At 46.4% G+C, this 13,403-nt stretch overlaps 1 protein-coding gene across 4 annotated transcripts in view; it reads left to right on the forward strand.

Moving 5' to 3' along the window:
* The window catches only part of LOC135200448 (copine-8-like), a 95,143-nt gene that overhangs the window by 24,704 nt on the left and 57,036 nt on the right, over window positions 1-13,403 (forward strand). For 3 of the 4 annotated variants that reach the window (XM_064229093.1, XM_064229096.1, XM_064229094.1), the window contains exon 4: window positions 5,318-5,362. The exons of the other annotated variant lie outside the window; for it this stretch is intronic. In XM_064229093.1, the coding sequence (XP_064085163.1) occupies window positions 5,318-5,362 (45 nt within the window). The remainder of the gene's footprint in view (window positions 1-5,317; window positions 5,363-13,403) is intronic. 4 annotated transcript variants of the gene reach the window in all.

The following is a 13,403-nucleotide window of genomic DNA, read 5'->3' on the forward strand; positions in this document are numbered from 1 at the left end:
CTCTCCCTTATCCAGACGCTCTTCTGTGGAGTTAGAATCTGTTTCCGACAGACGGGCCTCCACTTGTAGGCACTCTCCTATGTAGGCGCTCCCCAAGTAGAGGCGCTCTCCTAGCAGGCGCTCCCCAAGTAGGCTCTCTCCTGGGAGGCGCTCTCAAAGTAGGCGCTCTCCTAGTAGGCGCTCTCCAACTAGGCGCTCTCCTAGTAGGCTCTCTCCTGGGAGGCGCTCTCAAAGTAGGCGCTCTCCTGGTAGGCGCTCCCCGTGTAAGCGCTCTCCCAGTGGTTTTTCTTCCAGTAGGCGCTCGCCTAGTAGGCGCTCTCCGAACAGGCGCTCTCCAAGGATTAGCTCTCCTCCGGGCAGTAGAGCTTCTAGACGTCATTCTTCGGAAGAATTTGTTGGTGATTCGGAGGAAGATTTGCCCAAGGATGCTTCGGTTTTCTTCGTATAAGAGACTTACAGACCTCCTCTTGCAAGATTTTGGGGAGTCTCTTTCGGCCGTTGCTCCTCCGTCTCCTCCGTCCTTATTTTCAACGACCAATACGGCTAAGAAGTCTTCAGTCGTTAAGATGAAGCTACCAAGTGTCTATGAAGAAGGCTCTGAAGAAATTTGACGACTGGTTGCTTTCAAAAGAAGAGAAGGCAAGAGTTTTTCTTTTCCCCCGTCCAAGCTGACGGGTAAGATGGGGTTCTGGTACGGAGTCAGGAGAGCCCTTGGGTCTAACTCTTCCCCTCTTCTGCAGACTCGGACTTCTCTTCGTTGGTTGATTCCGCACGTCGCTCGGCGCTGAATTCTGCGAAGACGACGTGGGGTATGAGCGAGTTGGATCACCTTCTGAGGGGGAATGTTCCGAGTCTTAGAAGTTTTTAACTTTCTTGACTGGACCCTTGGAGTGTTGGCTAAGAGGACTCAAGAGCAAGACACTCTTTCGCCTGAAGACCTCCACGCAGTTCTGTCTTGCATGGACAAGGCATGAGAGACGGTTCCAGGGTTGCCGGGAAATTGCTTCACTTTTTTGGTGCAGGAGTGGTAAAGAAGAGGGCCGTTTTCTGCTCTTTTCTTACCAAGGCGGTTTCTCACGCACAGAGAGCTTCCTTGCTGTATTCACAGCTTTCCCCCGCAACTCTTCCCCAAGAAGACTATTAATGATATCTCCAGCTCGTTATCAGCAAAAGCGACGCAGGATATTGCTAGCTCGCTCGGCTAGAATTCCGAAAACCTTCGTTTCAGCAGAAGACGAAAGAAAGAGGCTCAAGTAGGCAAGAACCCTTTCGAGGAGGACCTTCATCTCGCTCTTCTTTCCTCCAGAGGTTCGAGACCACCTAGAAGAGGAAGGACCTTCTCTGGCTATTAGGGCCAAGAAGTAGTTCGTGTGTCCTCCAGACAACGTGGGTGCCAGACTTCTGAACTTTGCAGATGTCTGGGCACGAAAGGGGGCGGACAACTGGTCCCTCGCGATCATCAAGAGGGGATACCTCATTCCCTTTATCTCGAGACCACCCTTGACCACCACTCCAAGGGCACTGGTGGCCAAATACAAAGACCCACTAATGAATCAAGCCCTCGCTCTAGCAGTAGAGCTGATGTTAGAGAAAGATGCAATAGAGATGGTTCAGGACCCTCTTTCAGCGGGTTCTACAAACCGTACTGTTCCTATCCCGTTCCCAAGAACTCAGGAGGATGGAGACCGGTTCTGGACGTGAGCGCCCTGAATGTCTTTGTGAAGAAGAGGAAGTTCGCTATGGAGATGACGTCATCAGTCTTAGCAGCTCTTCGTCCGGGGACTGGATGGTGTCGCTGGACCTTCAGGACGCTTACTTCCATGTACCGATCCATCCTTCTTCTCGCAAATTTCTCAGATTCATGTGGGGAGGGAACGTTTTTCAGTTCAGGGCCCTATGGCTTCGGCCTTTCCACGGCCCCCCAGTATTCACAGGACTGATGAAGAACGTTGCCCAGTGGCTTCATCTCGAGGGAGTGAGGATTTCCCTCTACTTGGACGATTGGCTTATCAGGGCCAAATCCAAGGAGAAATGTCTGGAGGACTTACGAGTGACGTTGGATCTAGCAGCTTCTCTGGGTTTGCTAGTGAATTTCGAGAAGTCACAGCTAATCCCCAGTCAAGAGCGTATCTATCTGGGGATTTCTGATGGCTTCTCATTTTGTTTTTTCGGGCGTATCCGTCCCCAAGAGAGGAATAACCCGAGGTTTGGAGAAGGTAGCAAATCTTTCTAGAGAAAGATGTATGCACAGCGAGGGAGTGGATGAGTCTGTTGGGGACACTCTCCTCGCTGGAGCAATTCGTTTCTCTAGGAAGGTTGTCACCTCAGACCCCTACAGTTTCTTCCTGACGAGGAACTGGGATCGGAAATCTCAAGGTCTGGACTTTGCGTTCAAGATTTCGCAAGAGATAAAGGAGGATCTACGTTGGTGGCTAGACCCTCTATTGTTCAAGGAAGGCCTTTCCTTGCAGGTTCGGAACCCCAACCTAGTGTTTGTATGCAGACGCTTCGGACAAAGGTTGGGGAGCTACTCTCGGGTCGAGAGAAGTGTCAGGCACCTGGATGGGGGGGATCAGGTGTCCTGGCACATCAACAAGAAGGAGCTAACAGCGATTTGGTTAGCTCTCAAGACCTTCGAACCCCTCGTAAAAGGGAAATATGTTCAGATCAACTCCGACAACACTACAGCCCTGGCCTTTACATTCGGAAACAGGGGGGACTCACTCTTTCTCCCTGTACAGACAGCGAGATGCTCCTCTTGTGGTCAGAGGCAAGGAACATAAGGCTTCTCACCAGGTTCGTACAGGGAGAAAGAAATGTCAGAGCGGATCTGCTAAGCTAAGCAGAAGGAATCCAGTCCTTCCCTCAGAGTGGACTCTACACGCGGACGTATGCCAGGAGCTGTGGAGGACGTGGGGCAGGCCCCATCTCGATCTATTTTGCGACCTCCAGGAATGCGCGGATAGATCTATATTGCTCCCCTATTGCAGACCAAGAGCAGTGGCAATAGATGGCATTCCTGATGGATTGGAGGAATCTGGATCTTTACGCGTTCCCCCTGCCTTTCAAGATTATAGGGGAAACGTTAAGGAAATTCGCAGCGTCAGAGGGAGCAAGGATGACGTTGATAGCTCCGTTCTGGCCGCCCACGATGGTTCACAGAGGTACTGGAATGGCTGGTGGATGTCCCAAGATCCCTACCTCTAAGAGTCGATCTGCTCAAACAGCCCCACTTCGACAGGTTCACAAAAAAACCTCCCCGCTCTCAGTCTGACTGGATCAGACTATCAAGGGTCTCGTCAGAGCTAAGGGCTTTTCGGCAAGTCTGCAAGGGCTATTGCCAATGCACGTAGACCTTCCACATCTAAGAGTCTACCAGTCGAAGTGGGATGTTTTTCGACGCTGGTGCAGGACTCATAAAGTTTCCTCCTCCAGTACCTCTGTGACTCAGTATTGCAGATTTTCCTTATCTTCCTGAGGAAAAATGCGGGTTGGTTGTCTCCACCATCAAGGGATACAGGAGCATGCTTTCCTCAGTTTTTCGTCATAGAGGATTAAACATATCTGAGGACAAGGACCTCCATGATTTAATCAGATCGTTTGAAACGGTTAAAGAACCTCCTCCTTAGTGCCTAGCTGGAATCTAGATGTCGTGCTGCTCTTCCTGAGGTCCTCAAGGTTCGAACCTGCCCATGCTGCTTCGTTCAGAGACCTTTCGATGAAGACTCTTTTTCTCTGTGCGTTAGCGTCAGCGAAGAGGGTCAGCGAGCTGCAGGCTCTAGAAGGTGAGGTAGGTTTCCAAGGAGGCTCCGCGGTTTGCTCTTTTCTTCCGGCTTTCCTAGCCAAGAATGAAAACCCTTCTTCGCCGTGGCCCAGGAGCTTTGAAATCAAAAGCTTATCCTCCTTAGTTGGGACAGAAGAGGAGAGATCTCTTTGCCCGGTGAGAAGCCTGAAATATTATCTTCAGAGGAAGAAAAGACTTGCTGCTAATGAGAGCAATCTCTGGTGCTCTGTAAGGGACCCCAGTAGGCCCTTATCCAAAAATGCACTCTCATTCTTTATCAGGAATATTCTTATGAGAAGCACACACTTCTTGCAATCAGCAACAGTTTAACCTTCTGAAAGTCAAGGCGCAGGAAGTACGGGCCATCGCGACGTCTTTGGCTTTCAAGAAGAATTTGTCATTACAAAAACCTTATGAAGGCCACTTTTTGGAGGTGTGAATCAGTCTTCTCTAATCACTACCTACGGGACGTATCGATTACGATGATAAGTGTTTTGGGGCTAGGCCCTTACGTATCGCGGATTCAGTGCTGGGGCAGGGAGCTGAAACACATCCTTTTTAATCCTTTTTCCCTGTTAGTTTTAAGTTTGAGTTTTTTTGTTGTACGAAGGAGGTTGCAGGAGGCAGCTCCTTCTTTCGTATACTAATGTTAGTATTTGGTTAGGTGATCGGTTGTGCTTGAGGCTCCTTGCAATTGGTAGTGATAGGCTCTGGCATGTAAGCGGGTTGATCCCCATTGACCAGATCCTGCTTGGATTCTGCCAAGTAAGTGGACTCAGTTCCCATTGGTAGACCCAAAGAGTTCTTCAGCCATAGGTCACGCCTTCGCTGAGACTCTTTAGGCAACGCAGACTAATAGACAGTTACTATCAAGTCTTCTGCCTAAATCAGGTAAGAACCAGAGGTTTATATTATGTATTCCTTTAACATGTGTTGTCCCCACTTTCTAAGTAAGTATGTGTCTCTTTCCCTCCACCAAGGGTGTCAATCAGCTAAGTATATATCTGGCAGAGAAGTTCATGTACAAAAATGATATTGTTAGTATACAATAAAGTTTTGTACATACTTACCTGGCAGATATATACGATTGATGGCCCGCCCAGCCTCCCCTCAGGAGACAGGTGGAAGAAAATAACCTGACAAGAAAGGGTTCACCTGACCTACCTGTAGCGTGTGCCGCGAGTTTTGAATTTTCTGTCGTGACGTCAGAGACCTAAGCTAAGTATATATCTGCCAGGTAAGTATGTACAAAACTTTATTGTATACTAACAATATCATTTTTTTTTATGTACAGTGCTCTCACAAAGTTACTTCACAGGTTTATTGTCTGGAGACAGCTACATATTTAATCAACCATCTTGTTAGGGTTTGATTTGAGAGGCACCACAGTTTGTATGTTATGAAGCATTGAAATCACTTCAAAATTAAAAATTTACCTGTCCTTGCTTGTCAGATTTATTTTTGTGGTTGCTTGACTAAGCACTTGAGTCCCTTGTGTTTTATAAGAATTACTAGTAAATTATCTTTTACCAGGGTTTTGAGTCACTTCTTTCTTGTTGCTGTCCACAAACTGGCCAGGTACTGTATTTTAGGATAAAGCAGTAGTTATATCGAATACAGTGGGACAATTCTTAAGATATAGAGATTAGATATTTTGGTAATGTTAGAAATAGTAAAATTGTTTGAATTTTGTAGATTCTTCCTTTTTTTATGTATTTCTTTTTAGTCTCTGTATCAAGAAGAGTTGATATTGTAATTGATAGTGCTCATAGATCCATTACTGTACTAACATAGATATCTGTTGAATCTAAACATTGAGATTTTAACTAATATGCAGTGTTGGCCATGCTGTTTAGAAATTTCATATCATCACAAATCTTTCTTTAATCCTCTGCCACCATTTCTATACTAATTTATCATGTAGCCTTTCTTAATATGGCAGTGCTTTTGTATGTAAATCAAGCAACAGATAAATTTGTTCACAACAGACTCATTATTTGCACTTACAGTAGTATCTCAGACTACGAACTTAATCCGTTCCAGGAGGCTGTTCGAAATGCGATTTGTTCGAAATATGAAAAAAGAAAAAAAAATCCACATAAGAAATAAAGGGAATCAGGATAATTTATTCCAACCCCCCAAAAAAAACCCTTTTCACATTTTTTCCTTTCATTATTGTGTTCAAAAGTTAAATTAAGAGTGTAAAGTAATAAAACAGTACATTATATGAAGTAAAATTTTCAAAAAATTCTGTTTCCATGTACGATTTACGAACAGTTTGGTGAAAATGGCGCACGGATGGTTGGGATGGAGGGAGGAGAGATGGGAACCCATTGAGAAAACCGGAATGGTTATAGTAGACAAAGGTTGATAAAAAAATCAGTTTTATTCACATTTTACAAGGATAATCAAAAGAATTGATAGTGTGTTTGCCCGATTGTGTCTCATAGAGAGAGCAATCAGAGTGTATGAATGTTGACATGTTTACACTTTGATCTTAAGTGCATGAGAGATTAATTATCCCATAATACATCGACTTACTGTTGGCAAACGGCAAAAACTAAAATAAACATGAGGATTTTTCAAACAAATAAGTAATAAGTAAAGAGTGCAAGAAATGGAAAGAGAGATTAGATAACTTTTCATGAGGCGGTCGTTTAAACAAACAGTCGAAGGCATGCAGAAACTGAACGTGGTGCCAGTGTTTTCATTATGAGCTGAGCTACTTTTACAGCAGTAAAAAATTGTAAGAAGTAATTATCACTAGATGGGTATTTTACTATAACAAAAAGAAGTGATTTAGGCAAATCGAGTGTAGTTGAAAGAATGGGTGAATAATCATCCCAGCCCAGTTGGTAAGTCAGTAGGAAGCAGAACCCCATCTTCCACCCAAAAAACCACCCCTATCCCTTCCCTCTCTTTCTATCGTCTTACTCAGTGCACCGAACACTGGCTCAAGTAAGACATTTTTTTTTTTTTTTGTATACTGTGTTGCATTTAATTGTTTTCATGTTTTATTATTATGTTAAGTTTATTGTGAAATAACATTTGATTTTTTTTGTGAATTGGTACAACTTTTACGTACTTATAATAGTAAAGATTTTACTTTCTCCTCTTCTCTCCTCAACAATATCACGACGCATGAAAACTTAAAATTATTCGTTCATTATTCCTCATAAATATAAACACTCCCTCCCTCTATCTCAAGTTAGCTGACAAATGATTTTGTTAATGTTTTTTGCTCAATTTTATTGTGAAAAGCTTTGTTCTTTCATTTACTATTTTGTTGAATATGGTTAAACTATACCATCTCACTTGGCGCATGGAACATTGGCTCAATTGAGGCCTTTGTTTTTATATTTTTATCGTTTCTGTATTACATTTGATTGTTTTCATAATTTATCATTATATTTAATTTATGGTGAAATTCCCTTTTTTTTATGTGAATTGTAATTGTTTTATCATACGTACAGTAATATTTTAACTTCTCCTTCTCTCTTCAATATCAACGCTACCTCGTTCAGTCTCAAGTCAGCTGCACATAATGTCACTGCAGTGACGTATGATTTTGTACATCTTTTATGCTAAATTGAAATTGAAATGTTTTATCCTTTTGTTCGACAAACGATACAAATTTTTCTCGAAAATTTAATTAGAAAACAGAATGTTCGACATAAGAAACGTTCAACAAACGAAGTACCACTGTATGTCAAATGTATGGTCTTTTCAAATCTCAGACATTCTATCCCATATCCTAAAGAACATGTCTGCTGGTTGGCAGAACAGTGCATGGTTTTTGTGGATCTTGTATAATTAGTACAGTATCCCAGAGTGCAGAAAGCTTCTTTTTCAATTATGTGGCCTATTGGTATCAAGACTTTCCATTTACTAGACATTTGGATGATTTTATCCATAATTATTTAATTCAGTTCTTTGATCATGCAGGTTTTTGTACATGAACTTCCCTGACAGATATATACTTAGCTATAGTCTCCGACGTTCCCGACAGAATTTCAAATCTCGCGGCACACGCGACAGGTAGGTTAGGTGGTCTCCCTTACCCGCCGCTGGGTGGCGGATGTACGAACCACTCCCGTAGCTTGTCAGATTTTTCTCTGTCGCGGGAACGATAACAACTGTTGTCGGTTCCTCTCGATAGTTTTTCGATTCTCGCTTGCCTGGAGTTAATTTGGACTTCTTTTGGTGACGTATTCGCCTTGTTTGGCTTGGCATACGCTGTTGTGGACCGGTTTGATTTTGATTTGGATTTTCTTTAACGATGTCTGACCTAGATTCAGTAGTTAAAACTTCGGTTTTGTTTAGGGTTTGCTGAATGAAGGATGGTAAAGTGAGGTTGCCGAAAGCTTCGGTAGACCCCACACGGTTTGCGAATCATGGGGAATAATGTTCTTTTGCTAACCTTGTAGTGAATGTAAGGGATTGTATGAAGAAGAATATAAGGCTCTCTCTTCTTATGTTAGGAAGTTGGAACGTGATAGAGTGCGTAAGGCTTCCTCTAGAAGTTCTAGCAGATCTAGAATGAGTGAGTTGGATGTGGATCCTAATAGTACTAACGTAGAATTAGAACCTTCTTCCCAAGTGGCAGCCCCGGCTCCCCGCACCGAAGCCGAAGATTCGCCTTCGGAGGCGGCAGCTCTGAAAGCCACGATTCGTTCTATGGATCAGAAGATTCGTCAGTTGGAAGGTAAGGAGAGTGTAGTGATCAGTGCAGTGTCCCCAGTGTTGTGGAGGGTGCGTCTGACCGGGCTCCTTAGTGCCTCTAGGCCTAGACCTCTTCCAGACTCCCAGTTCCAGTGGAGTAGGAAAGTCGAAAGCCGCAGGAGGGCTAGGGAGAGCCCCCACCGGTCAGGCGTCCCCTCGGCAGATCCTGAAGTACGCTCCCAGGCTGCCTCGGATCGCTACAAGAAGGAGCTCCTACGCCAATGCTTCTCCTCTCTTCGTCTCCCTCTCCGAAGAGAGGTTGGAACTCCACGGATGCGTCGCGCCCGTTGAAGAGGGCTTGGAAGGCTCCCTGCAGTCCTTTGGCTTCTAGTCTGGAGGTTTTCCCGGAAGAATCGTCGGTGGAGGCGAAGAAACCCAAGAATTCCTGACGTCTTCTTCTCGCGCTCCGCGCCGGCCCTTTTTCGAGGAAGAACAACAGATTCTCCTACGAGAGTACTCGCGGGACTTCAAGCTCAGATCACTGGCGCTAGCAGACTCTCTAGCAGTTAGATCACGTAGGAAGAAGGACGTTTCTCTTCCGATCAAGAGATCTAGGCGCCTCGCTCTTCAGAGGATCGTTCTCCTTCATATGGGGAGGTTTGTCGGTATGAAGGGGGGGCTCGCGGAGCGCCCCGCTCGCGTGAGCGCCCCCGCTCGCCTGGACTCTCTTTCGATTTCAAGGCGCCAAACATCGGTAGGAACGCTCTATGGAGAAAGAAGTTTTTTCTCCAGATTGGATTCCGCTTCCGGTAAGCGCACTGCACCTGCTCATCACGCTATTTCTTCAACTCCCTCGCGTAGACTTCTCCTCAGCAGCCTCAAGATTCTAGAAGGCGCCCTTATACAAGTAGGCGTTCTTCTTCCAGATGTCATCTCCTCGAGTGTCGGATCGTGACTTCTCTCCTGACAGGCATCTAGAGTCTGGTAGGAGGTCGTGTGCATGATAGACGGGCCTACTGTTAGCCGCTCCCTCGCAAGTCGAGGCGCCAAGAGCCTACTGCACATAGATCTCCTAGTAGGCGCTCGTCTCTTTTAAGGCGTCATACTCCTGATTATTCTCCTAGGGGCAGACAAAACAAGATTTCAAGCGCCCTTCTCCGTGTAGGGCGCTCTCAACCGCTTCTAGGCGACTTCTCCTGACCGTTTGTCTCTTGGTAGGCACCAGGAATCCCGGAAGCGCCCTTCTCCAAGTAGCGCTCGTTAGTTTTGAAGCGCCCTTCTCCTGAATGTTACCCTCTTGTTAGACGTCAAGAGTCTCGCAAGCAGCCTTCTCCTAGTAGGCGATTTCGCCTCCAGTCGAACTTCCGTTGATCGTACGCAACTGGACAGGTATGGAGAGCTGCGCAAGCGCTCTGCTCTCGATAGGCGCTCTTCTCCTTGCAGCCGCTCGCCTCAGGATAGGCGCATAGATTATAGTAGGCACTCGCCTCCTCGTAAGCGCCCTGTGGATATTTCCGAGGATTCTCGGAGTGGAGCCCTACCTCTCCTTCGGCTGAGATTCCGTATACCTCGAAGAGGGAGTCTCATCGTAGACATCCCAGATCTTCTCATCGTTCTCCAGTGGATGTGAACTCTTCTAAGAGAGGGCGTTCTCCAACCTCTCGCTCAACTCCTACTAGGATCCCTTCGTCACCTAAGGATCTTCCGCGCTCGCCTCGACAAGACGTCCTAGAAGGTTCGATGAGGAACCGAACACTTCTGCTGCTGTCTCTTCTTACAAGAAGCTTACAGAGCTACTTTTACAAGTTTTTGGGGATTCCCTAACTCCTACGGCTCCTCCTTCTCCTCACTCACTTTTTTCAACGGCGAAGACAGCGAAGAGTTCTTCTTGTGTGAGGATGAAGCCAACTCTTTCAATGAAGAAGGCACTGAGGAGTTTTGGTTCCTGGATGGCTTCCAAAGAAGAAGCGGGGAAAACGATGTTCGCTTTTCCTCCTTCGAAGTTATCAGGACGTCCTGGTTTCTGGTACGAAACAGGAGAGCCCTTAGGATTGGGTCTACTGTCTTCGGCTGATTCGGATTTTTCAGCGCTGGTAGATTCGACAAGGAGAACTGCCCTTAACTCTGCTAAGACGACTTGGGCAATGAATGAATTGGATCATATGCTCAAAGGTATGTTTAGAGTGCTAGAAGTATTTAACTTCCTTGATTGGTCGTTGGGAGTCCTAGCCAAGAAAATTGAAGTGCCAGAGTCAATTCGCCAGAAGATCTTATGTGTTTTTTGTCTTGTATGGACAAGTCGGTAAGAGACGGAGCGAGTGAAATCGCCTCCCTTTATGGGGCCGGGATCGTGAAGAAGAGGTCGGTTTATTGTTCCTTCTTAACGAAGTCGGTCTCCCCATGCTCAGAGGTCTTCTTTGCTTTTTGCCCTCCTCTGTCTAGTCAGTTGTTCCCGAAACATCGAGTGCAGGACATTTCGAGGTCACTTTCGGCCAAAGCCACCCAGGACCTTTTGGCACAGTCGGCAAGAAAACCTCGCCCTTCCTTCCCTACCAAGGCTAAGAAGGAAAAGGCAAGTGTTCGAGAACCCTTTCGAGGGGCATCTTCATCAAGAACCTCTACGTTTAGAGTCGTAGACCTTCAAGAAGGGGTAAGACTTTCGCCAAGTCTGTTAAAGACCCCAAATAACTTGCAAGTCCTTCAAACAACGGTGGGCGCCAGACTCTTAGAGTTTGCAGAAGTCTGGGCCCAAAAAGGGCAGATCCTTGGACCCTGTCTATTTTGAGGAGAGGTTTACCTCATCCCTTTCGTCGAAAGACCTCCCTTGACGACCATCCCAAGGGAACTGACGGCCAGGTACAGAGACCCCATCATGAATCAAGCTCTCCATCAGCAGTAGATCAGATGCTGGAGAAGGGGGCGATCGAACTAGTGACAGACCATCTTTCATCGGGCTTCTACAACCGCCTTTTCCTAGTTCAGAAGTCCTCAGGGGGATGGAGACCGGTGTTGGATGTAAGCGCCCTGAACTTCTTCGTAGAAAAGAAGAAGTTCACGATGGAAACGCCTTCTTCAGTGCTAGCAGCACTTCGTCCAGGGGACTGGATGGTTTCCTTGGATTTACAGACGCTTACTTCCACGTACCGATCCATCCTTCCTCGAGGAAGTTTCTCAGATTCATGATGGGGGGGAAAATTTTTCAGTTCAGGGCTCTGTGTTTCGGCCTCTCGACGGCCCTCAAGTGTTGCACAGGGGATTTTGAGGAATGTGGCCTCAATGGCTTCATTTGAGAGGGGTGAGGATATCCATGTACCTCGACGATTGGCTAATAAGGGCCAATTCAGAAGATCGTTGTTTGAAGGACTTACAAGTAACCTTAGAATTGACGAAGGCTTTGGGACTTCTCGTCAATTTCAAAAGAAGTCGTCACTAATTCCCGAGCAAGAGTGTGTGTATCTCGGGATACAGATGAACTCTCTGAGTTTTCGGGCTTTTCCCTCTCAGGAAAGGATAGCCCGAGGATTCGAGAGAGTAACAACCTTCTTAGGGAAAGAAGTATGCACAGTGAGGGAGTGGATGAGTCTGCTGGGGACGCTCTCCTCGCTGGAGCAATTCGGTTTCCCTTCATTTCCCTAGGAAGGTTGCACCTGAGACCGCTACAATTCTTTCTTCATCGGAATTGGAGTCGTCGTTCTCAGGATTTGACGTTCTCCCTGTCGTTATCCCAGGACATCAAGAAACATCTCTTATGGTGGACAGATCCCACTCTTTGCGAAGGGACTGTCTCTTCAATCCCAGATCCCCAACCTGGTGTTGTTCTCCGACGCGTGGCACGGGGTGGGGGGCAACTCTGGGAACCAGCAAAGTGTCAGGTACCTGGGTGGGGGACCAGGTAGCCTGGCACATCAACAGAAAGGAGTTGATGGCTGTGTGGTTGGCTCTGAAGGCTTTCGAGCCCAAAGTCAGAAGATCGGTAGTGCAGGTCAACGCGGACAACACTACAGCTCTGGCATATATCAGGAAACAGGGGGGACGCATTCCTTCTCCCTGTACGAGACAGCAAGAGACCTTCTTCTGTGGGCAGAAGAAAGAGGAATCAAGCTTCTCACCAGGTTCGTGCAGGGAGAAAGGAATGTAAAGAGCAGATCTCCTCATCAGGAAATGATCAGGTCCTTCCCACAGAGTGGACCCTTCATCTGGATGTATGCCAGAGCCTGTGGAAGTTATGGGGCAGGCCACACACATAGACCTCTTTGCCACGTTCAAAGAACAAAGAGGCTGGTATCCTTACCTGCTCTCCGATATCGGATCCAGGGCATTAGCAATAGATGCTCTTCTTCTAGATTGGAACGGACTCGACGTCTACTCGTTTCATTTCCCCCCTTCAAGATCCCTGGGGCTAACCATCAAGAAGTTCGTAGAGTCCGATTCAACGAGAATGACCTTAATCGCTCCCTTTTGGCCGGCCCAAGAATGGTTCACAGAGGTATTGGGAAATGGTTGGTGGACCGTTCCAAGATCGCTCCCGCTAAGGAGCGATCTACTCAGACAACCCCACTTCGACAGGTACCACAAAAATCTCCTCGCTCTCAGTCTGACTGGCTTCAGACTGTCCAAAGTTTGGTCAGAGCGAAAGGCTTTTCAGCAACAGCTGCTAAAGCAATCGCAAGAGCGAGGAGACCTTCCACCGTGCGTGTATACCAGTCAAAGTGGGATGTCTTCAGACGTAGGTGCAAGAGGAAGAACATTTCCTCTTCCAGTACCTCTGTGACCCAAATTGCGGATTTCCTTATTTTCCTCAAAGAAGAATGTCATCTGCTTGTGTCAACTATTAAGGGATACCGCAGTATGTTGGCGGCGGTATTTCGGCATAGAGGCTTAAAGATATCCGATGATAAGGATTTGCACGATCTTATTAGATCATTTGAAACCATTAAGCGTCCTCTATGTAGTACCA

Source organism: Macrobrachium nipponense, chromosome 26 (genome assembly GCF_015104395.2).
Source record: "Macrobrachium nipponense isolate FS-2020 chromosome 26, ASM1510439v2, whole genome shotgun sequence".
Taxonomy (NCBI): domain Eukaryota; kingdom Metazoa; phylum Arthropoda; class Malacostraca; order Decapoda; family Palaemonidae; genus Macrobrachium; species Macrobrachium nipponense.